This window comes from Myxocyprinus asiaticus, chromosome 22 (genome assembly GCF_019703515.2).
Source record: "Myxocyprinus asiaticus isolate MX2 ecotype Aquarium Trade chromosome 22, UBuf_Myxa_2, whole genome shotgun sequence".
NCBI lineage: Eukaryota > Metazoa > Chordata > Actinopteri > Cypriniformes > Catostomidae > Myxocyprinus > Myxocyprinus asiaticus.
Window position 1 is genome coordinate 45,448,712 of NC_059365.1, and position 25,537 is coordinate 45,474,248.

At 37.5% G+C, this 25,537-nt stretch overlaps 1 protein-coding gene across 2 annotated transcripts in view; it reads left to right on the forward strand.

Moving 5' to 3' along the window:
• The first annotated feature begins 4,230 nt into the window (after nucleotides 1-4,230).
• Nucleotides 4,231-25,537, forward strand: part of si:ch211-274f20.2 (calnexin) — a 65,386-nt gene continuing 44,079 nt past the window's right edge. For both annotated transcript variants that reach the window (XM_051650342.1, XM_051650341.1), the window contains exons 1-3: nucleotides 4,231-4,478; nucleotides 21,677-21,750; nucleotides 22,018-22,076. In XM_051650342.1, coding sequence (XP_051506302.1) covers nucleotides 4,413-4,478; nucleotides 21,677-21,750; nucleotides 22,018-22,076 — 199 coding nt within the window. In that variant the 5' untranslated portion in view covers nucleotides 4,231-4,412. The remainder of the gene's footprint in view (nucleotides 4,479-21,676; nucleotides 21,751-22,017; nucleotides 22,077-25,537) is intronic.

Sequence of the window (25,537 nt, forward strand, 5' to 3'; positions counted from 1 at the left end):
TGGACCGTGGCATAATTGTTGGTGCTAGATGGGCTGGTTTGAGTATTTCTGTAACTGCTGATCTCCTGGGATTTTCACGCACAACGTCTCTAGAATTTACTCAGAATGGTCCCAAAAACAAAAAAAACATCCTGTGAGCGGCAGATCTGTGGATGGAAACGCCTTGTTGATGAGAGAGGTCAACAGAACTGACAAAGTCTACTGTAACTCAGATAACCACTCTGTACAATTGTGGTGAGAAGAATAGCATCTCAGAATGCTAATCTGAGATGCGGGTTAGCACTGTGTTTGGCGGCACGAGGAGGACCTACAAAATATTAGGCAGGTGGTTTTAATGTTGTGGCTGATTGGTGTATATGTATGTATGTATATGTATGTATGTATGTATGTGTGTGTATGTATATATATATATATATATATATATATATATATATATATATATATATATATACATACACAGGATTGGTGAGTAACGGAATACATTACGTATTTAAAATACAAAATATAAGTAACTGTATTCCACTACAGTTACAGTTTAAATCATTGGTAATTAGAATACAGTTACATTCAAAAATTATTTTGATTACTGAAGAGATTACTTTGCAGTTTATTGTCATTTGTTTCATTTAATAATTAGTCCTTTCAGATGGAAAACATTTATACATATAAATGATGTGATCCAAAGTGCGTTTGAACAGCGGTGAAACACTTTCTTATGATGTGTTATATTCATAAGAGCGGACAGAGAAGTAAGTTTGAAGTAAGTTTGGAGCAGAAGAAATAGAAATAAACTAAAAAAAAAAAAGAAATAAATTGTCAGCTTTACGCTAAGCTAAAATGCTATTTCTAGCCATTTTACATGCACATGTTACCAGATCATATTTTTTTATCAAGAAAATTCACGTTAGATCATAATTTCTTTTTTTCTAGTAAGACCTTTGATATTAGGGCAAAAATCATATTCTTGATAATTTTTGTATTGTTGTCCTGTAAAAATATCTAAAAATCCTTAAAACAAGATCAATTTGATTAATCTTGTTTTAGAAACAACACTGCATAAGATATTTAGGTTTTTCAGAGAATGTATTTTTAACATGTGTATTTTGTCTTACTGTACTGACAAGAGTTTTTATAGTCAAAACAAATGAAAAAATCTACCAGTGCTGAAGAAGTAATCCAAAGTATTTAGACTACGTTACTGACCTTGAGTAATCCAATGTAATGTTACAAATTACATTTTACAGCATGTATTCTGTAATCTGTAGTGGAATACATTTCAAAAGTAACCCTCCCAACCCTGTATATATAAACTCAGCAAAAAAGAAACGTCCCTTTTTCAGGACACTGTATTTTATAGATAATTTTGTAAAAATCCAAATAACTTTACAGATCTTTATTGTAAAAGATTTAAACAGTGTTTTCCATGCTTGTTCAATGAACCATAAATTAATGAACATGCACACTAACAGCTTACAGATGGTAGCCAATTATAGTCACAGTTATAAAAACTTAGGATACTAAAGAGACCTTTCTACTGACTCTGAAAAACACCGAAAGAAAGATGCCCAGGGTCCCTGCTCATCTGCATGAACGTGCCTTAGGCATGCTGCATGGAGGCATGAGGACTGCAGATGTGGCCAGGGCAATAAATTGCAATGTCTGTATTGTGAGACGCCTAAGACAGTGCTACAGGGAGACAGGAAGAACAGCTGATCGTCCTCGCAGTGGCAGACCATGTGTAACAACACCTGCACAGGATCGGTACATCCGAATAGCACACCTGCGGGACAGGTACAGGATGGCAACAACAGCTGCCCGAGTTACACCAGGAACGCACAATCCCTCCATCAGTGCTCAGACTGTCCGCAATAGGCTGAGAGAGGCTGGACTGAGGGCTTGTAGGCCTGTTGTAAGGCATATATATATTCAAATCAACACATACTAGTGGTAGTACAACAAATACTACCATGATTAACAAGATCTGTGTATGAAGAAACATTTAATCAAAAACAACTTTCTCAAAACATGCCTTTGGTGAATGTATTTTTTTTTTTTTTTTTTTTAATGAATGTTAATTTGTAAAGTCATATTATTTTCATTGGTATATTGCTTTTCACAGTAAACACTGTTTCAAGGCAGCTTCACAGAAATCATGCCTTGTTTATGCCCTCAGTATATAAGCCAAAAACAACTGTCAAGGAAAAAACTCCGTAAGAATGTAAAACCTCGAGGAAGGGTAGCCAATCCACCTCTGGCTTTACAGTACATGAATATATATCAGTATTATTAAGCTATACAGAATGTGTAATACAACTGATGTATTTATTAAATATATTAAGTGCGATTGCAATTTAGAACTGTCAGGGTAACGAAGAGACTTTAGAGCTTATCCATGATGGACTGAAGTGAGGAAATTGTCGGTCTGTGAAGTGTCACTCTCTGTTCAAATTGGCATTGGCTTTTTTCTTAAACTGGCATATTTCTTCTCTGCAAAGTCCATCCTTTAGACCGAGAAAATGCAGGCATTGGTCATCGACGCTTCCCTCTCCATCTGGTTGGCACAGGCTACAGTTACTGGTCATCACTGAGTGGCTGTGGTACATGAGACTGGACTTGAAGCTGGAGCTGGCAAGTTTTGGTAACATCGGGATGGGTATCCAAAGATAGAGACAGGGAAGCAAATGACATAAGCTTCATTGCATATATGCTAATATTAACTACAGGTTGAGGTATAAAATAGGTGTGCATAGCTGAACAAATGAAAACAAGTAGGTTATTAAACACAGGAAGGTTCTTTCTATACACAATCACTGCTTCGTTTATCAGGTGTGCATTTGTAATTTTGTTTTCACAAATGGCTCTGTGGGTCGAGATAAAAGCTTCCAGGATCAGTGAAGACAGGGGAGGCCCTGTGTATGGTCCTGCTAACCACAAGCATTAACTGAATATAAAGAGGTTCACCATGTTATTGTGGAGCACAAAATAAGAAGTGTGGAAGCTGCGATTTAGGAACGTTCAACAAAATAAGGTGGGCTCATTTCTCCCAAAAGTGATAATGGTTAGAGCAATGCTACAGACATGCAGTGCGGGTGAGAGTACCTTTAGGTGTCTGAGAGGAAGAGACGAGTATGATGAGCCAATTTTCATGAACCGCAGCAAGTCATTGACTTTTTTTTCGTTTTCTCTCTCTAATTTTAATTTGTACAGTTTTCTGCAATAATCCTGCCACCACTTTTTTGTTGATTGGTTTATTTATTAATCTGTTCATCCAATATTGACTTACCATTTAATGCATCATTAAATCAATTATCAGTAATTGTTACTATTTTTATTAGCCTTGTCGGTTTAAATAATATAATATCGGTTAGAAAATTAAAGTGTAGCTATAAGCATTTATGTGTTTTAGGTGCAATTTTGTGATTGTCCTGCAGATGTCTGCAAAAGTCTATGTCCTTACAATGCTCTAAAGGCCAAAGTATACTTCAGGTGTGCGCGTAGCGGATTGCTCCGCGCACAGTATGTGTGACGCAAATTGCGTCATCGGCACAGCCGCGCAGCTGAACCACGCGTCGCCTAGATTTTGTTAACTCGCGTACGTGGGCCTTGGCTGTGCGCGTTGTCTACGCTAGTCATTGATTGTAGTAAGAGAATGTCACAAAGCAGTTGAATGCGTCGAACGCATTCCTATTTATTCGTGGTAACTATTAAAGCGAGCCAAGTACTTTCGGTTTACCTGGGGAGACCATAATTTTAAAGCTAAAATACGCTCACTTTGTCTGCTGAACGCAGATGTAGTAAAATCGCAACATCGCATGTGGTTGTTTGGCAGGGGCGGAACATAAGAATAAAAATGTATAACCTTCACACACGCACTAATGTTATTATTATTAATATTATTAGACATGCACCCCGTTCAAGCTTAGCTAATGATAGTTCCTAACATTCAGTCCAGGTCATTGCTTGTGTTGACTTTGAAAACGTGTATGCACGTAACCAACTAGGCTATAAAAAATAATAATACAACAGCGGTTGTTGATATGTACGATTTCAGAGAAAAATTCAACTAAAGCATGATATACTTTACACCCTGATCGTTCTTACAGTGACTGATTGTGCACAACGGTTCAAAAGGCTTATAAAAGAAAACGACTGAGATCAAAGTCCGTGTTTAAGATTAAACATACAGGAAACTCAACAGGCCAACACACATTACCATAGTATGGTAAAACAGACTATGTAAAGCATGTGTAGATGTGTGCGCCTTCATTTTTAATGGTTAACATTTGTGCTTATAATGGCAAGTGGATGTCATTGACAAATTAATAAAACTTTGCTAAAGTTCGCTGTAGAAATAGAGAAACAACAAGGACTTTCAGGGAACATTTATCAAACGTTTGTTCCAGCACGCAGGTATGACGCGCTGTCAGAGTTTGTTTGTTGGCTTCTGTTTGTATTTGAGTCACATCAGTGGATCACAGGTAAATTATATTATATTATTATTAAGGCATGTTCAATATTCAAAGTGTATTGTTATAGCTGCGTTTCTTTCATTTTCGCAAACTGGCTTTCTGAATCCAACCAGACTGCAATTTAATCCCTATGGCAGGTTTCCCAAAAGCATGCAGCATGTATAAATACAATCGTTAATTAATGGGAGTTTTGGACCACTAGCAAGGGCGTAGCAGCTCTTTAAAAGTGTGATTTTTGTCCCCGCACTTTTCCAAGCTAAACCCATAATTAGTCCAAATGGTGGATTTGTATACTGTATTCTTTGCTTTGTTACTTTGGGCTGATTGAGCAACCAACCAGCTAATCACAGGTGAGTTTCATGAGCCGAAAACATCCCATAGTCCATCAGTCTAATCAACGCAGCTCACTTCATTTAAGTTGCTTTCAACAATGCTCATTTATCCATGTTTTTATTGGCATCAATGCCAATTGATCTAAATTAATAATCTAGAGATGAAGAACACACAAATGAGAGTTATTTATCGGCATATCGTTCTCGATTGGCAGCATTACGTGAAATGCACTTATGCTTTTTACATAATGTTTGTGAGGTAATATTTTTATTTATTTATTTATTTTGCCAATTCAAGCAGATTACTAGATCCGTGTTAAATATGTAAAGTGATTTTTAATATCAGCTCGTTTTTTACCCCTATGTTGGTGTGCAGTTGACAAACTGTAGGAAAAAAAATAGAACTGCTGTGTTCTTAGAACACAGGGATTTTACTGAAGTGAACGGATATGTAGACACGCTTTTTATACATGAAAATGTACGGACGTTATTGAAACTCATAATTATTATAAGACCATTATTGTTGTCTTTTGATCGGTCATGCTCAGCAGCTCACAAACTGAAGGGAAATAATAGATTTGCTTTGTTCTTATAATGCTTAAAGGAATAGTATTACTTTCTTCTGCAGAACACAACTAATGATGTTTAGAATAATATTTCAGCTCTGTAGGTCCATACAATGCAAGTGAAGGGTGACCAACATTTTGAAACTCCAAAAGGACATAAAGGCAGCATAAAAGTAATCCGTATGACTCCAGTGGTTAAATCTGTATCTTCAGAAGTGATATGATTGGTGTGGGTGAGAAACAAACAAATACTGATAAAATTGATATCAATACAGTCCTTTTTTACTATCAATCTCCACTTTCACATTCTTCTTTTGTTTTTGGCAATTTTCATTCTTCGTGCATATCACCACCTACCAATCAAAAATCAAATCAAATCACTTTTGTCACACAACCATATACACAAGTGCAACAGTGGGTGAAAGCCTTGGGTGCAGTTCTGAGCAACATAGCAGTCGTGACAGTGATGAGACATATACCAATTTACAATAAACATCAAATTTACACAACACAATTTAAAATCTAATATACACAATTACACAACACAATATACAAATAATAACATACAATGTACAGTATACAATACACAATACACATTATACAATAAAAGTAGTATATATAGTGTATATATAAAATGTACAGTTTGTTGTATTGTACTGTATTGACATTCAGGCTGTCGGTTGATAGTCAGTTGCCAGTGTGTTGTTAATTATGACAGTCCAGTGTGAGATAATAAGATTATAAGATTAATAAAGTGCAGTGCTGATGTATATTGATCGTGAGAGACCAAGAGATCAAAAGTCTGATTGTTTGGGGGAAGAAGCTGTCATGAAGTCGGCTGGTGCGGGTCCTGATGCTGCGATACCACCTGCCTGATGGTAGCAGTGAGAACAGCCCATGACTCGGGTGGCTGGAGTCTCTGATCCTCCAAGCTTTTTTTACACACCGCCTGGTGTATATGTCCTGGAGGGAGGGAAGCTCACCTCCGATGATGTGTCTGGCAGTTCGCACCACACTTTGTAGGGCTTTGCGTTTGTGGGCGGTGCTATTGCCGTAACAGGCGGAGATGCAGCCAGTCAGGATGCTCTCTACAGTGCTGGTGTAGAACCGTGTGAGGATGTGGCGGTTCATTTCAAACTTCCTCAGCCGTCTCAGGAAGAAGAGGCGCTGATGAGCCTTCTTCACAACGGCCTCAGTGTGGACGGACCATGTGAGTTCCTCAGTGATGTGGACACTGAGGAACTTGAAGCTGCTGACTCTCTCCACTGGTGCTCCACTGATGGTGATGGGGCTGTGTTCTCTTTCTCTTCTCATGAAGTCCACCACAAGCTCCTTTGTCTTACTGACATTGAGGGAGAGGTTGTGCTCCTGACACCAGCGTGTCAGAGTGTGCACCTCCTCTCTGTAGGCTGTTTCAAGCAGACGCCAGGTGGTTAGACCTCCTGGGCGGGAGGAGAATTTATGGTAAAAACGGACTTAAATATTGATCTGTTTCTCACCCACACCTATCATATCACTTCTAAAGATATAGATTTCACCACTGAAGTCTTATGGATTACTTTTATGCTGCCTTTATGTGCATTTTTGATGTTTAAAGTTTTGGTACCCATTCACTTGCATTGTGAGGACATACAGAGCTGAAATATTCTTCTAAAAATCTTTGTAATAGCTGGAAGCAATTTACAGTGTTCCAATATTTATTGAAAGACATAGAGAAGAAATTCTGAAATATCCTCTTGGAATCTCTTTTAAAATTAAAAGGTTAACCCATCATTGCCTGGTGATTTGTTTTTGTTTTTAATTTGTCAATACCCTTATGTATTTCTTCCAATGTTATGTCTTGATCACAAATATCTTTAGATTCCTCATCTATAACTGTGGCATATTCCTTAAGTGAATCTAAAAACAAAGAACATTCTCTTGTACTGTTGTTAATGGAATTATATAATTTTCCATAAAATTTTGTAATTAAGTTAGAGATTTGTTTGGGATTTGTTGTGAGAGAATTATTAATGTAAATTTTCCTTAAATTCAGCTTTTTTCTTCTCTAGATTAAATATATACACTACCGTTCAAAGGTTTGGGGTCACTCTCCTGAAAAGTTTCTCATGATCTTAATCTTTTGATCTGAAGGCGTATGCTTAAATGTTTGAAATTAGTTTTGTAGACAAAAATATAATTGTGCCACCATATTAATATATTTAATTACAAAACTAAAATATTATTTAATAAAAAAAGTTTTTGAAATGGATGACTTGGACCCAATAATAAAGAAAAGCAGCCAATAAGTGCCCAACATAGATGGGAACTCCTTCAATACTGTTTAAAAAGCATCCCAAGGTGATACTTCAAGAAAATGGTTGAGAAAATGTCAAGAGTACATGTCTGCAAAATCTAGGCAAAGGGTGACTACTTTGAAGATGCTAAAATATAATGTAGTTTTGATTTATTTTGGATTTTGTTTAGTCACAACATAATTCCCATAGTTCCATTTAGTTTTAATGACTTTACTATTATTCTAAAATGTGAAAAATAAAAATAAAATAAAGAATAAGTGACCCTAAACTTTTGAACAGTAGTGCATATATAAAAATATATTTGAAATTATATTCCCCTCTAACCATTTTCTTGATCTTATAAATGCCCCTTTTGCTTTATATTCATAAATCTGATCTAACTCATACATCCTTATTTTTATCCAATATAATTTGCTTTTCATAAATATCTATTATGTTTCTGATTAAAGTATTTTCTCTGCTTCACCTAGATTTAGCTATTTCCATTCCCCTTTTGATAGCTAGTTTCTTAATTTCATAATTTCCCAATGCATTCCATATAGGTTAGAGACTTTGGGTTTGCTATAAAAATACTTTATAAGAAGTTAAACATTGTTTTTAAAGTGATCATCTTCAAGATGTGCATTCTTTAATTTCTGGTAATTAAAACCTGATCTTCTGTTTCCCAAGTCTACCAGGTTAATTAATACATAACTCTATGGTCACATAAGCACAGAAGGCACAATGTCAATTTTTGAACTTTATCCCCAAGTTAAAGTGAAAGCAAAAAGACAAGCCTAGATTGCCTGGATCCATCCTTGTTGCTCCAAGGGAATTGAATTAATACTTTTTTAGGGTTCCGGTGTCTCCATTCATTATGACAATATAAATGAGTGCATAAGTTATATACTGTATATATCAGTGTGTTGGTTTGACTGCAAAACCGTAAAGGTAGACAATCTAATGTGGGGTCATTAATTGTGTTCTAATCTCCAAGTTTTAATTTAGCATCAATAAATATTTGTATATTTGTATTTCTTCCTCAATAATGGTCTGTTCTCCAAATAATCACTTTTCCCATAGACATTTCCCAAAATTACGACATTATCCTCACTTTCTGCTGCCAAAATCAGCCATCTTCCAAATGCATGAGCTTTATTTTATGGAATTTTCCCTTTAAATTTTCCTTTCAACATTGCAATCCCTGCTGATTTGTTACTCCCATGTGATAACCAAATGTTGTTGCCCTATTGATTACCCAAAAATGTATGGTCAGACACTGACCATGTTTACATGAACACAAGAAAGCGGCATATTGCGAGAATGTGGCGTTCCAGCTTACATGCACTTACATTCCTCAGGTACCATGTTTGTGTAAATAACAATCATGAAACCTGAGGAAGACTTCGCTATTTTATTCCTCGTTGCTTCGCTTTATTTCCAGACTGTTTTGGAAAACCTGTTTCTTAAGTGCATGTAAATGTGGTCACTGCTGCATGAGTTTTCTGAAGAAAGTAAAAATCAGCCTTGAACCTCTTTCAAAAAAAAAAAAAAAAAAACGACCTTTCTTTTAAACAAGTCACCAATGCCCTTAACATTGAACAAGTATGAACATAAATTAAATCTAGTCTTGTTTCAGATTGTCAGGCATTAATACTTACGAGAGCAGAACTTGAATCTGAACATATGATTGCATATTTATACCTGCTTCATTAATTTATTTTATTGCTATCTCAATTGTCATAAGTTCCCCAGTAAACACTGATAGCTGCCCAGATATCCTTTTCTTCCTTGAAATTTGGAACTTTGGAATAATAAATGCAACACCTACCTGTCCACTAACTGGCTTCTTTGAAGCATCTGTAAGTATGTGAGTATTATTTCCATACTTTGATCCCAAATGCTCGCTCACTCGGTATACTGGTTCATTCTGACCTTCTTTTTGTCTATAATTCAGCAATGTTAAATCAACCAGTGGTTGAGGCATAATCCACAAAACTGGTGGCAAAATGACTCTTGATGTTATCTTGAAATCCTTTATACCCATCTCCCTTACTAAATTACCTACAACCCATCCACTATTATATGTCCTCTTTCCATGTTCCCAACAAGGATCTAACACTTTTAATGTGGGATGAGATTTATCCTGTCCCTTAAGATTTGTCCAGTAGACTTCTATCAACTGTTGCCTTCTTATATGAAGAGGCATTTCACCTACCTCAACCTTTAATGCTGGGATTGGTAATGATGGATATGCCCCACAACAGATCCTTATCGCTTGTGCCTGAATTCAGTCTAATTTACTAAATGTGTCTTAGCTGCCGACCCATAAACTATGCTTCCAAAATCCAATACGGATCTTATTGTTGTGTATATTGTTTTTAATGCCACTCTATCCGCCCGCCCCACCCCAATCCTGTCCTGACACAAACCTCATTACATTCAGAATTCTTTTACATTTCTCTACTATTTTCTCTATTTTCCCTTTCCAAGCGAGTCTGCTATCTAACCATAACCCAATAAATCTTAATTTAGATACCTTTTCTAATGTCTTATTATACAGCTTTAACTTTTAATCCTTATGTATTCTCTTATTAGTGAAGAAGATTGCATGAGTCTTTTCCATTGAGAACTTAAATCCCCACTTGACTGACCATTTCTCAACTTCTTTTAATGCACCTTGCATTCTTTTCACAATATACTCAATGTTCCCAGCTCTGTACCAGAGCCCCATCATCAGTAAACAATTATCTTCCGACATTCTTATACACCATTGAGAATACATCATTTATCATGATTATAAAAAGCAAATGACTTATAACACTTCCTTGGGGGGTGCCATTCTATATCACACCACTAGATGACGTAAACTCCCCAACATTCACCTTAATTGCTCTGTCTACAAGGAAATTTTTAATCCAGTTAAACATTCTCTCTCCTACAGGTGCATCTCAATAAATTAGAATGTCGTGGAAAAGTTCATTTATTTCAGTAATTCAATTCAAATTGTGAAACTCGTGTATTAAATAAATTCAGTGCACACAGACTGAAGTAGTTTAAGTCTTTGGTTCTTTTAATTGTGATGATTTTGGCTCACATTTAACAAAAACCCACCAATTCACTATCTCAAAAAATTAGAATACATCATAAGACCAATAAAAAAAAAACATTTTTAGTGAATTGTTGGCCTTCTGGAAAGTATGTTCATTTACTGTATATGTACTCAATACTTGGTAGGGGCTCCTTTTGCTTTAATTACTGCCTCAATTCGGCGTGGCATGGAGGCAATCAGTTTGTGGCACTGCTGAGGTGGTATGGAAGCCCAGGTTTCTTTGACAGTGGCCTTCAGCTCATCTGCATTTTTTGGTCTCTTGTTTCTCATTTTCCTCTTGACAGTACCCCATAGATTCTCTATGGGGTTCAGGTCTGGTGAGTTTGCTGGCCAGTCAAGCACACCAACACCATGGTCATTTAACCAACTTTTGGTGCTTTTGGCAGTGTGGGCAGGTGCCAAATCCTGCTGGAAAATGAAATCAGCATCTTTAAAAAGCTGGTCAGCAGAAGGAAGCATGAAGTGCTCCAAAATTCCTTGGTAAACGGGTGCAGTGACTTTGGTTTTCAAAAAACACAATGGACCAACATCAGCAGATGACATTGCACCTCAAATCATCACAGACTGTGGAAACTTAACACTGGACTTCAAGCAACTTGGGCTATGAGCTTCTCCACCCTTCCTCCAGACTCTAGGACCTTGGTTTCCAAATGAAATACAAAACTTGCTCTCATCTGAAAAGAGGACTTTGGACCACTGGGCAACAGTCCAGTTCTTCTTCTCCTTAGCCCAGGTAAGACGCCTCTGACGTTGTCTGTGGTTCAGGAGTGGCTTAACAAGAGGAATACGACAACTGTAGTGTCTGTGTGTGGTGGCTCTTGATGCCTTGACCCCAGCCTCAGTCCATTCCTTGTGAAGTTCACCCAAATTCTTGAATCGATTTTGCTTGACAATCATAAGGCTGCGTTTCTCTTGGTTGGTTGTGCATCTTTTTCTTCCACATTTTTTCCTTCCACTCAACTTTCTGTTGACATGCTTGGATACAGCACTCTGTGAACAGCCAGCTTCTTTGGCAATGAATGTTTGTGGCTTACCCTCCTTGTGAAGGGTGTCAATGATTGTCTTCTGGACAACTGTCAGATCAGCAGTCTTCCCCATGATTGTGTAGCCTAGTGAACCAAACTGAGAGACCATTTTGAAGGCTCAGGAAAACTTTGCAGGTGTTTTGAGTTGATTAGCTGATTGGCATGTCACCATATTCTAATTTTTTGAGATAGTGAATTGGTGGGTTTTTGTTAAATGTGAGCCAAAATCATCACAATTAAAAGAACCAAAGACTTAAACTACTTCAGTCTGTGTGCATTGAATTTATTTAATACACGAGTTTCACAATTTGAGTTGAATTACTGAAATAAATGAACTTTTCCACGACATTCTAATTTATTGAGATGCACCTGTATCTCCAGCAATCCCTCTTTTCACAACATATCATAAGCCTTAAAAATTCTAAGTCCACACCCAATGCTTTGTCACTGAAAATGTTTCATCATGTTATAACTTATTTTGTCTTGTCCAGGAGTTGATTCCTTAATTCTCCTTAAAGTTTGCTTTAACTCTTCTGTCAGATTCTCAGAACTGTTCACCTTTATGAATGCTTCCCGAAACATTGCCGCCTTCTCTTCATCAGTTACTGCTATCTCCTCGCCCATATTTAAAACTGGATATTCTAACTCCTCCTGAATGCCATTTGTCTTTTTTAATCATATTCCACACCTCCTCTACTGGTGAACTTTTCCTTATTTCACTACAAAAAGTGAAAAAAAAAAAAAAAAAAGCCTCCATAGAAAATAATAGAAATAATCCCTCTATTTATTTCATCAACATCACCCTCATTTATACCCTCAGTCAGATTTAGTCCGTCTTCACTCAACCTCATAAACTCTGTCCAGCAAGACTTCTCATTCACCCACTTCCTTGTCACTCCCCTAATCATCCCCCTTCCACCATATTCATGATAGAGCTAACAACAGGGTAATGATCGCTTCCCACCGTGCATTTCCTTATAATTTCCCACTCAGTTATTCCTCCTAACAAGCCCGATACCAATGTTTAATCCAAGGCTGACTCTTGTCCTGATGCCACATCTACCCTTGTGTAACCCCCATCATTGAGACAAACCAAATTCTTTACATTTATCAAATCTTCGATCACCTGACAATATGCATCCAATACTGCCCCACCCCAAAGAGTGCTATGCACATTAAAGTCCCCACACCAAATAATTTTCTCACTGACTTGACCTTATAAGGTCTAGATCACTCAAGACCATTCTTTGACAAGGATTATAGAAATTTATCACGACATAACTCGTACCCTGTTCCCATAACTACCACATACTCCATTAGCTCTCCTATTTTCACCAATCTATAAGGTATTCCTGATTTGATGAAAGTGATACACCCTCCCCCATTACCCTCTTCTCGATCCCTTCTCACAGCTGTATATCCCCTTAACATAAAATACATTTTAGGCTTAAGCCATGATTCTTCTATACATATCACATCTGGTTTAACCCTCATTTGATTCATATATACTATAAACTCTAATCCATTTGCCAAAAAACTTCTAGCATTCCACTGTAATATTTTTTTATCATCAGAATTACCGACCAGACCATACTTCCTGACTTGGCTGTGATTCTGTTGTTAGGCCATCCCTAACTGTTTCCCATGTCAACCTTTTTACATTCAAATGTCTCTCTGCTGCCTTTACAATAATTAGTATCTTCTCTGTTTTTCTTTTAGTCTGAGCTGTGCAATTAATAACTTCTGCCATGAACAACACAAAGTTCCTCTTACTCACAATTAATGTATCTTCTGTGATCCTACAATCTCCCACTACTCCTCTTGACCCTCCATTTCCATTTGTGATCTCATCTCTATTACTGCTTACCTTCTCATTGTTCCTTAAATCCACTATCCTTACTGCCTCTGCATATGACAAGTTTTTCTTAACCCTCTCTTTTTGTTCTTCCACTGCTCTCTTTCTCGTTTCATATCCATCATAAGCAACACTATGTGCTCCACCACAATTACAGCACTTAATCTCAGCACTCACTTCACATTTACCATAATCAGAATCAGCTTTATTGCCAAGTATGCTTACACATACAAGGAATTTGTCTTGGTGACAGGAGCTTCCATTGTACAACAATACAAAAACAGCAGCAAGACATAGATAATTATAAAAAAATAAAACTAATTATACACATACGTACAGACACATACATACACACATACACATGGGTAGTGCAAATCTAATACAATCTGTTATGTACAGTGCAAATGTTTGGTTTTTCTCTCAGAGGAATGAAATGGCAGAAGAGTTTGGATGTGTTGGATAAATATAAAAAAGACTAAACTGTGTATTGCACAGTTGGGGCAATTTAACTGTTCATGAGATGGATAGCCTGAGGGAAAAAACTGTTCCTGTGCCTGACAGTTCTGGTGCTCAGAGCTCTGAAGCGTCAGCCAGAAGGCAACAGTTCAAAAAGGTAGTGTGCAGGGTGAGTGGGGTCCAGAGTGATTTTTCCAGCCTTGTTCCTCACTCTGGAAGAGTATAGTTCTTGAAGGGGGGGCAGGGGGCAACCAATAATCCTCTCAGCAGTCCGAACTGTCCTTTGTAGTCTTCTGATGTCTGATTTCGTAGCTGAACCAAACCAGACAGTTATTGAAGTGCAGGGGACAGACTCAATGGCTGCTGAGTAAAACTGAATCAGCAGCGCCTGTGGCAGGTTGAATTTCCTCAGCTGGCGAAGGAAGTACAACCTCTGCTGGGCCTTTTTCACAATGGAGTCAATGTGGGTCTCCCACTTCAGGTCCTTTGAGATGGTAGTGCCCAGGAACCTGATTGACTCTACTGCTGCCACAGTGCTGTTTAGAATGGTGAGGGGGGTCAGTGTTGGGGTGTTTCTCCTAAAGTCCACAATGATCTCCACCGTTTTGAGCATGTTCAGCTCAAGGTTGTTTTGACTGCACCAGACAGCCAGCTGTTCAACCTCCCTTATGTATGCAGACTCATCGTCATCTCAGATGAGGCCGATGACAGTGGTGTCATCTGCAAACTTCAGGAGCTTGACAGAGGGGTCCTTGGCGATGCAGTCATTGGTGTAGAGGGTGAAGAGTAGTGGGGAGAGCACACATCCCTGGGGTGCACCAGTGCTGATTGTACAGGTGCTAGAAGTGAGTTTCCCCTGTCTCACAATCTGCTGCCTGAAAGCTGGTAATCCACTGACAGGTAGACGTGGGAACAGAGAGTTGGTGTAATTTAGTCCTGAGAATAGCTGGGATGATGGTGTTGAAAGCTGAACTGAAGTCCACAAAAAGGATCCTTGCATATGTCCCTGGTCTGTCCAGATGTTGCAGGATATGATGCAATCCTATGTTGACTGCATCATCCACAGACCTGTTTGCTCGATAAGCAAATTGAAGGGGATCTAGAAAGGGTCCAGTGATGTTCTTCAGGTGGGCCAAGGCACCAGGTGGCACAAGGCACCAGTCTCTCAAATGATTTCATGACCACAGATGTCAGGGCGACAGGTCTGTAGTCATTAAGCCCTGTGATTTTTGGTTTCTTTTGGACAGGAATAATGATTGAGCATTTGAAGCAGCATGGGACTACACACTGCTCCAGTGATCTATTGAAGATCTGTGTGAAGATGGGGGCTAGCTGGTTAGCACAGGATCGAAGACACGCTGGTGAGACGCCATCTGGGCCTCAACCCTTCCTCGTCTTTGTTTCCGAAAGATGCGGCTCACATCATCTTCACAGATCTTAAGTGCAGGTTGAGTAGCAGGAGGGGGGAGGAGGGAGGTTGCAGGAGGTGTTGGTGTTTGTGTGAAGTGAAGTTCAGAGTGGGTGTGGGGTGTGAGATTCGGCCTTTCAAATCTGCAGTAGAACACATTCAGGTCATCAGCCAGTTGTTGGTTCCCTACAGGGTTGGGGGTAGGAGTCCTGTAATTTGTGAGTTGTTTCATGCCACTCCACACTGATGCAGGGTCGTTAGCTGAAAACTTGTTTTTCAGCTTCTCAGAGTATCTTCTTTTAGCCACTCTGATTTCCCTGTTCAGTGTGTTCCTGGCCTGGTTGTACAAGACTTTATCCCCACCCTGTAAGCGTCCTCTTTGGCCTGACAAAGCTGCCTGAGCTCTGCTGTAAACCACGGTTTGTCATTGTTGAACTTTAAATAAGTCCTAGTAGGAATGCACATATCCTCACAGAAACTGATGTATGATGTAACAGTATCTGTGAGCTTGTCCAGGCCTGTGGCTGCAGCCTCAAAAACACTCCAATCCGTGCAATCGAAGCAGGCATGTAGTTCCCGCTCTGCTTCATTGGTCCATCTCTTTACAGTCCTTACTACTGGCTTGGTTGATATTAATTTTTGCCTGTAGGTTGGAAGAAGATGAATCAGACAGTGATCAGAGAGTCCCAAAGCTGCTCTAGGGACAGAGCGATATGCATCCTTTATTGTTGTGTAACAATGATCCAGTATGTTCCTGTCTCTGGTGGGGCATGTGATGTGCTGTTTGTATTTGGGTAGTTCAGGTGTGAGATTTGCTTTGTTAAAATCCCCAAGAATAATAATAACTGAGTCCGGGTATTGTTGTTCCATGACTGTGATTTGATCAGCCAGCTGTTGCAGCGCTGTGATCAAACACGCGTTTGGTGCGATATACACACTCACCAGAATAAACGAGGAAAACCACAAGGGGAAAACGAGGAAACAAGGAACACCTGGGACTAATAAATCACAAGAACCAATGAAACAAAGACAATGACAAAAACTACAAAACCCATAATCAAAACTCAAGACAGGCAGGGAACAATAAACATACATGGCGACCCCTAGTGGTCACCAGGGTAATCGTGACACTGATGAGGAGGAGATTCCAGTTTAGTGCCTTCCTATTTCAGGGTCATGATTGGCTGCTGACATCAGAGGGGGGCACACAGTGTGGTCCACCCTCCCTTCTCTGTTTGGAACTCGTTTGCATGCTCATTGCATACTTACAGTTAACAGTTAGAACAGTGTCTTTAAAGTTTAACCTATGCATTAACCTATGCACTTTCCAACCACTTCCAAAATATTATTGGCATTGTTCTGAATGCATAGCATCTAAATATGATACTAAAAGATCAAATAATACCCATGAATATGTTTATAACTTAATAGTTCAATTTGTGTGAACTCTATTGCTAATTAAACAACTGCAATTTACATAAACAAATCTGTGAATTAACATGGAGTTGATGTGTTGCAGTTCGTGTCCATTTTAGGAGTAAACGTTTGTGTGTAAATATTTGTCTTTGTGGCTTCTTTGTTACAGCTTTTGCCAAATGGTAGGTTATTGGTGCTAATGTGTCGGAAGGTCCTTCTTGCCTTGTGAGAGGTGTCTGGCTGTTGTTCAAGCAGCTTATCTGATGGCTGCTTGGAAATTGTAATTTTTTTTTGTCCTGCCATGATCCAATCAAAATTGAGCCACTTTTCCTTGCCTAGACAGTTAGGGACAGAAACTAAAAACGGTTCAAGGAACTAAAGTGAAAAACAAAAACAGACGAAACTTTAAGCAGAACGTAAAACCGGAACAAAGTGATTTTCAATTGTTCCGGAGTGAAAACATTATTTTTTATGCTGGAAACCGATTATAACCGGTTAATTTTGTTTTGATAATTTTTTCATTAATCTAAAGGCCAAAGGGTTTATCACAGTATATTTTTGCAACTACACCACTTCATGTTGCCAGAAAAAATTAAACATGTGATTTGAATTTCTTTGCCTAATTGTCCTTTGTTGTATTCTGTGAATGAAGACTTTTTAACAAATATGTATAATTACTACAAATATATAATGTTTTTTTTTTTTTTTTGAGGCAAGTGCTATTTTGAGCTTGTTTTTCCAGACCAGATTGCTTACTTCTCTTGTGAGATCTGGCAATGCTGCAATTGGTATTTCACCCACCCCTTAGCACAGAGAACTGTCATTTAAAAAAAACTTTATTAACTGTTCTTTTATTTTGTTCTAACCGGTAACCATTTGGAAAGGAGGCTGTGGGACTTTTTAACCGAACGACATCAGAGACAAAGGAACATTTAATAAATTGTATATAATAATATATTTTGATCATTGGAAAGCCATTGTACACCATTTCAGAAGCTAAATGTTTTTGAAAAAAATCGCATTGAAATCAATAGGCAGTCTCCGCAGTCTGTGCATGTAACATGAATGACAGGTCTAAATTTACACAACACATAATAATACATCATAACGTTATACTGGCGTTATTTTATAAGCAAACTTTAATGGTAATAGACATATGATATGTTCTTATTAAACAGATTTCTTAAGACATACAGTATGTGAGTATAGTGACCATGGAGTTTAAAACTTAAATAAATAGGCCAAAATATATAATGTAAATATAGTTAACAAAGGAGATTAGAGCGAGACTGTGCAATGAACGATTTCTCTCCATCGCTCTTCATCCTCCTCATCTTCATCCTCCTCTTCTTCCTTCCTCAAATGGCTGGTTCAAAACAGCTCCAGCCTAGCCTATAGTCTGTTTACAGTCACAAATTGGCAGCAAGGCTACAAGTATAGTTGTCTCGGACTCTAACCAGATGATCTGTTAAAGGAGTCATGAAGTGCTATTTTTTAATAATTTTATTATCTTCCCTGAGGTCCAATGATAAAGTTATGAAAGTTTTTTTTGCACCAAAACAGTCACAATTTAGTGATATATGATCACTTTCCACCCTGTTTTTGGCCCTCTGTCTGAAACGCTCAGTTTTGGCCTAAGCGCCTCCTTAAAACTTCAACATTATGATTATGATTGGCAAACAACAAGAAGCCCCTCAAATTCAGCAAACTCAGTCGGATGAACATTATGAAACAAAATTGCATGGTTTACACATAATGCACATTCAACACATTGTATCTGAATATATTGTATCTGAATATGTTAAACTGTTCATCTCAAGCACAACTGTTAACACTCCACCATAAACTATCAAAGAGTCATGACATTTGAAGTATTCATGAATGAAATGGTTTACTTACATTTTTGAAGTGTTTTTAACTGCCCCATCCTTCAATAAGAGTTCCTTTGCAAAGCTTAAATCATATTTTGACTGTTAATAAAATCCATACTGACATGAGCTGAAAACCCCCCCCGAACACATCAAAGTCCAAAGTGACAGTGAAATTACGCACACACATACTCTAGGTGCACTGAGGTCTACATTGCCAGAAACACACCGAAACCGTGAAACACATCCATCGTCAAAGACGTCCTATGTTTACATAAACCAACAATTAAGAATAGAGCAGATGGGCGAAAGAACGCGTCTATGATGCGTTTGTGCTCAAATAAACAAGAGGCAGCAGCTGAATTAAAGAAAATTGCTTCTCCCTTTCAAGTTGTAACTTGACACTGTCTTTTAAAAGAGGCACCAGATATGTATCAAGTGGTCAAAGATGTCTGTCTAGTGCATGAATATATAAAAAAATAATCTAAAATAGTCCAGATGGATCCCCTTTGGTGTTATGTTTGGAATAGTTAGCCACACAAGGCCTGCTCTCTTGACCTGAGTGCCAATGGGCAGGGCCACGGGTGTGATGACACATGTTGTGGGATGTGTAAATACAAATGAGCAATGTTTCATGATGTCACAAACAGACAGATTTCAAAACGATACATTTCAGCTGGGTGGCAATAATAAATGCTCTTTTTAGACTGGGTAGGAAGTTTTGAAATTTACAGTATCTTTTTATAGTATAGCTACCTCTTATACACTGCCTGGCCAAAAAAAAAGTTGCATACTCTAATATTTAGTTGGACCGCCGTTAGCTTTGATTATGGCGCACATTCATCGTGGCATTGTTTCGACAACCTTATGCAACATCGCAATATTTATTTCCATCCAGAGTTGTATTCATTTTTGGCCGAGATCTTGTATTGACGACAGGAGAGTCAAACCACTCTGTAAAGTCTTCTTCAGCACATCCCAAACACTTTCAATGGGGTTAAGGTCAGGACTCTGTGGTGGCCAATTCATGTGTGAAAATTATTCCTCATGCTCCATGAACCACTCTTTCACAATTTGAGCATGATGAATCTTGGCATTGTCATCCTGGAATATGCCCATGCCATCAGGAAAGAAAAAATTGATGGGATTTCATTTCAGCATGTTCAGCAGACTTCATTTTATTGCCACATAACGTTGCTAAGCCTTGACCTGACCAATTAAAGTAACCCCAGATCATCTCACTACTTCCAGAGGCTTGTACAGTGGGCACTATGCATGACAGGTGCATCCCTTCATGCGCTTCTCTTCATACCCTGACGCGCCCATCGCTTTGGAATAGAGTAAATCTGGACTCATCAGACCACATGACATTTTTCCATTTCGCCGCAGTCCAATCTTTATTCTCCCTAACAAATTGAAGCCGTTTTTTCCGATTAGTCTCACTAACAAGTGTCTGTCTTGTGGCCACACAGCTGTTTAGTCTGAATCCTGTAAGTTCTCATCACATTGTTCATGTGGAAATGCTCTTACTTTCACTATTAAACATAGCCGTGAGTTCTACTGTTGATTTTTTTACAATGTGATTCTTTTTCCAACCACATTTCTTCCATGAAGCTGATGGTTCACCACTTTTACGTTGGACAGTTCTTAACCCAATTCCAGTGATTTCAGCAATCTCCTTAGTGGTTTCATTGCTTGATGCAGGCTAATAATTTCCCCTTCTGAAACACAGTAACATCTTTTCCAAGACCACGGGATACGTATTTCGACATGATTGTTTAAGAAATGAGAAGCGACACACTGCATCAGTTAGGGTTAAAAGAATTGTTGCCAGCAGAAACATATTAATCACTGCAATAATGATCCAATCATAGGCTCTTAAGTAAACCCAAATGGCAACTTTTTTTTGGCCAGGCAGTGTATGTCTATATATCAAGGAACATTTGATTCTACATTTTATGACCCCTTTAATATATCGACAGATCTAGGAGAAGTTAATTACTGATGTCTGTTATTTGTATCCTGTTCTGTGTGCATCTGTGCATGTTCCAGCCAAAGAAACAAAACATTAGGCTATGTGAGAGCCACTTATGATTCACATTGTGTGCATTCTGATTTCTGATAGATGCATTTCTTGAATCACTTTAATTTAATCTATATGAAGTCAATACATCTAAAACCCTATCTTACCAAAGCTATCATTATTTCTGTAAATACATTCTGTTGTTAATAACTTTCAGTGCTTTGACATGTTTGCATACAATTTCCATGTTTGTCAGCATTTCTGAATTATTTTCATGTTGAGAAGACAAACACCTGGACATATTGGCCAGAGTTTGTGGAATTGGACAGTTCATGTATTTAAGCATTTAAGTTCTACTTTATAAGAATAATCTACATGCTGGATAGGGAAACAGTTGTTACTCCATCGTAAAATAATGAGCAACGTTACTTATGATAAAAGCACAAGTTGCAATAAGTCTGTCCTCGCAATACTAAGTGCTCTACGATTAGCAACTTTTGAGCTCTTGTAGATCTACAATAATTTTCGAATACTTCTTAAGTTACTCTTAGGGATAGGGGTATATACTTTTGGGAAACAGCCATTATTCTAAAACGATTGGTATGATCATTTCTACAATCTATTTAGGATTACAATGCTTTTGGAAAACACAGGGAAAGGTTTCTGCTTTAGTTTGGCTTTAGCTTCCGTAACTGTGTAACTTATTTTTTCTTAATAAAGAGCAATCTACGTGCTGGTTTGGGAAACAAGCATTACTCCATCATAATAATGTACAGCATTATATGATCTTATAAGTTTAAATTGCAATGTTATCTGGAAATCCAGCGCATGATCAAATTGACTTTTTTTTTTTTTTTTTTTTGCATTCAGAACACATATAGACCTGTCGCAATACCAGACCAGGCTTATTTTGCTGAACCATTTGATGTTAGCACACTGGACAGGTTGTATTCTACATCTCCTTTCTCTCTAACTGAAAACATACAGCAACAATTATATAATAATAATCTTTATCTCCATCATCATTGTAATTTTGTATACCACTACTATTACTATTATTATTATTATTGCCATTATTTTGTGGACATGCATATTATGTCTTTAAAATAGATTTTAAAGATTTAGATTTAAAAGATTTTATGTCTACAAGCAAATGTTTTCTTATTAATTTCAAAAGAATTATTTTCCCTGTCACTTTCTTTGTGCTGAAGAAACTGGGTTTTGTCCAAGGCAGTGAAAGATGAGCAGCTGAAAATTCTTAAATATGATGGTAAGCAAAGTTACTTATTTGTTAGAATAAATTGTAATGAGGTGCATGTTGGCGTTCATGACCAGGGGCGGATTATGACTGGCAAGGGCCCCGGGGCCAATTTTTAGTGAGCCTGATTTCTCCCAAGGTTATTTTTCTCCATTAACCAACAACTTTTGGAGTTTTGTGTTCCTTGCCACAGTCGCCTTCGGCTTGCTCACTGGGTTTCTGAATACAATTATTATTTAATTATTTAATTTTTATACACAATTTACAATCATATTTAATCAAACTACACAATGATGACTCTTAAGACTTTATAGATATTACAGTTTCATTTTCTGTTAATGCATGATTTTCTGTAAAGCTGCTTTGAAACGATGTGTTGTGAAAAGCACTATACAAATAAAAATGACTAGACTTGGTAAAGAAACTGCTCAACAGAAACACATTTGCTAAACAGCCACTGTTCCAAAAGAGACAGTAACATTTAGCATTTTATACATATCAATGTAAACTCAATGTAAATACTTTTTAAATACTACAAATTGTGCATAAAATAAAAAAGCATGCAACAAAATGTGTAAATGTGCATACAATTAAATGGGCAATAATACATTATGAAATATTTTAACGTCATCAAAATATCATTGTCATTTAAATATTGAATAATTTAACAAATAGGCTCCTACAGCATCTATGCATGGTTTTATTTTGTTTTCTAACTCATCTAAATGATGGGGTGTGTTCCATTCAGAAGTGATCATCCATCCCTATGCTCTGTTTCCTTCAAAGACTTTACCCTCCACTGTGAGAGCTGGCTGAAAGGTGTGGGACTCAAAAATAGTGGTCATTTGGACATTTTATTGGAAATTCTGTTTGTACCCTACCATTATTATTTTCCCATCAAAAAGCCTTCTGATGGCATCATTTAAGCCAAAATCCCCTAGACTACATTACATTGACAGAATGGTGACAGATGAGTTGAGTCTGTTTTTGAATGTTCGTGATTTCAAACTTTCAAAACTCACACCTTTGAATCTGCTTTATGATTGTCTTTCTTTCTCTTAAGGCATGACCTGTAAAATGTATAATTTCAAGCATTTAAAACTATTTTAAACTTTTAGACAAGGTTTTGTCAAACCAACATTATAGGTTGTCTCGACAAGCTTTACGTATCTAGTTTAATCAGTACTTATATACCACACAAAATAAAATATTATCTTTTTTTCCCAACCACCTAAGCCAAGTACATTTTTGTAATGTAGGGCAAACATGCAGTTATACGATGAATAGCATAATAAACATTTTAGTCAGAGAAGAATAAAGCTTAACCCTATAAGGCCTAACATGAAATAATAGTCAGAATTTTTGTTTTTTTAAAAGAGTTGTTTTTGAACCAATAGACAATAAATAAATTATATATATATATATATATATATATATATATATATATAGATATCTACATACACAGTTGAAGTCAGAAGTTTACATACACCTTAGTCAAATACATTTAAACTCCTTTTTTCACAATTCCTGACATTTAATCATAGAAAACATTCCCTGTCTTAGGTCAGTTAGGATCACTACTTTATTTTAAGAATGTGAAATGTCAGAATAATAGTAGAGATAATGATTTATTTCAGCTTTGATTTCTTTCATCACATTCCCATTGGGTCAGAAGTTTACATACACTTTGTTAGTACTGCCTTTAAATTGTTTAACATGGGTCAAATGTTTTTTGATTTTCCCATGATGTCAAGCAAAGAGGCACTGAGTTTGAAGGTAGGCCTTAAAATACATCCACAGGTACACCTCCAATTCAGTACACCTGTCAGAAGCTAATTGGCAAATTGCCTAAAGGCTTGACATCATTTTCTGGAATTTTCCAAGCTGCTTAAAGGCACAGTTAACTCAGTGTACGTAACTTCTGACCCACTGGAATTGTGATATAGTCAATTAAAAGTGAAACAATCTGCCTGTAAACAATTGTTGGAAAAATTACTAATTTCCTGCACAAAGTAGATGTCCTAAATGACTTGCCAAAACTATAGTTTGCTAATATGAAATCTGTGGAGTGGTTAAAAAATGAGTTTTAATGACTTCAACCTAAATGTATGTAAACTGTATATATATATATATATATATATATATATATATATATATATATATATAGCATTCTGAGATACTATTCTTCCCACCACCATTGTACAGAGCGGTTATCTGAGTTACCGTAGACTTTGTCAGTTCGAACCAGTCTGGCTATTCTCTGTTGACCTCTCTCATCAACAAGGCGTTTCCATCCGCAGAACTGCCACTCACTGGATATTTTATGTTTTTGGCACCATTCTGAGTAAATTCTAGAGACTGTTGTGTGGGAAAATCCCAGGAGATCAGCAGTTACAGAAATACTCAAACCAGCCCGTCTGGCACAAACTAATCAGCCAATTGTGTGGCTGCAGTGCATAAAATCATGCATATACAGTTCAGGAGCTTAAGTTAATGTTCACATCAACCATCAAAATGGGGAAAAATTGTGATTTCAGTGATTTGGAGCATGGCATGATTGTTGGTGCCAGATGGGCTGGTTTGAGTATTTCTGTAACTGCTGATCTCCTGGGATTTTCTCACACAACTGTCTCTAGAATTTCCTCCAAGTGGTGCCAAAAACAAATAATATCCAGTGAGGGACAGTTCTGTGGACAGAAACGCCTTGTTGATGAGAGAGGTCAACAGAGAATGGCCAGACTGATTCGAACTGACAAAATCTATGGAAACTCTGTACATGATCAGGGATGCCAAATGTTTCAGAGTTTGGCCATGATAGATTCCTCTCCTTGCTCAGTAGGAATGTATGACATTACAATTTCACTTTGTTACACCTGTTGTGTTCCCAGTCAAAAATGACCGGCCATTGGAAATGAATGGCCAGGGCTACAAAAGGAAAATAAAATAGTGTTCAGGAGCCTGTCCAACCATCTGATGAGCACATAAAGTATGTGCATGTGTACTGGCACACATAAAGTCCTCAGACGTGTATACACTCATACACACACATACACAAACACTCAATTTTTGAAATTTTGTACGATTTTTATCAATGCGGAAAAGGTTCAGAGGTTGCCTGGGTTCCAAAGGGCATGTGGGGGTAAGTGGGGTGTGTGGGAGAGTGTGTGTGTGTGTGCTCAGACATGTGCACACACACCTGTGGTGTTCCCGGTCAGAAATGAACGGCCATTAGGAATGAATGGATGAGGTTACAAAAAAAAAAAAATAGTGTTCAGGAGCCTGTTCAACCATTAGATGAGCACATACTGCTTACAAATACCTTAAAAGCCTGTTTCATATTTGACAAACGCATTTTCAACACAATTTTCTATTAAATAATGACATTTTAAGCAAGCACATGTTGCTTCAATTCAATATATACTGATTTTGAAATATCAGTAACAATATAAACGTTACTGTTAATTTTACTTTAT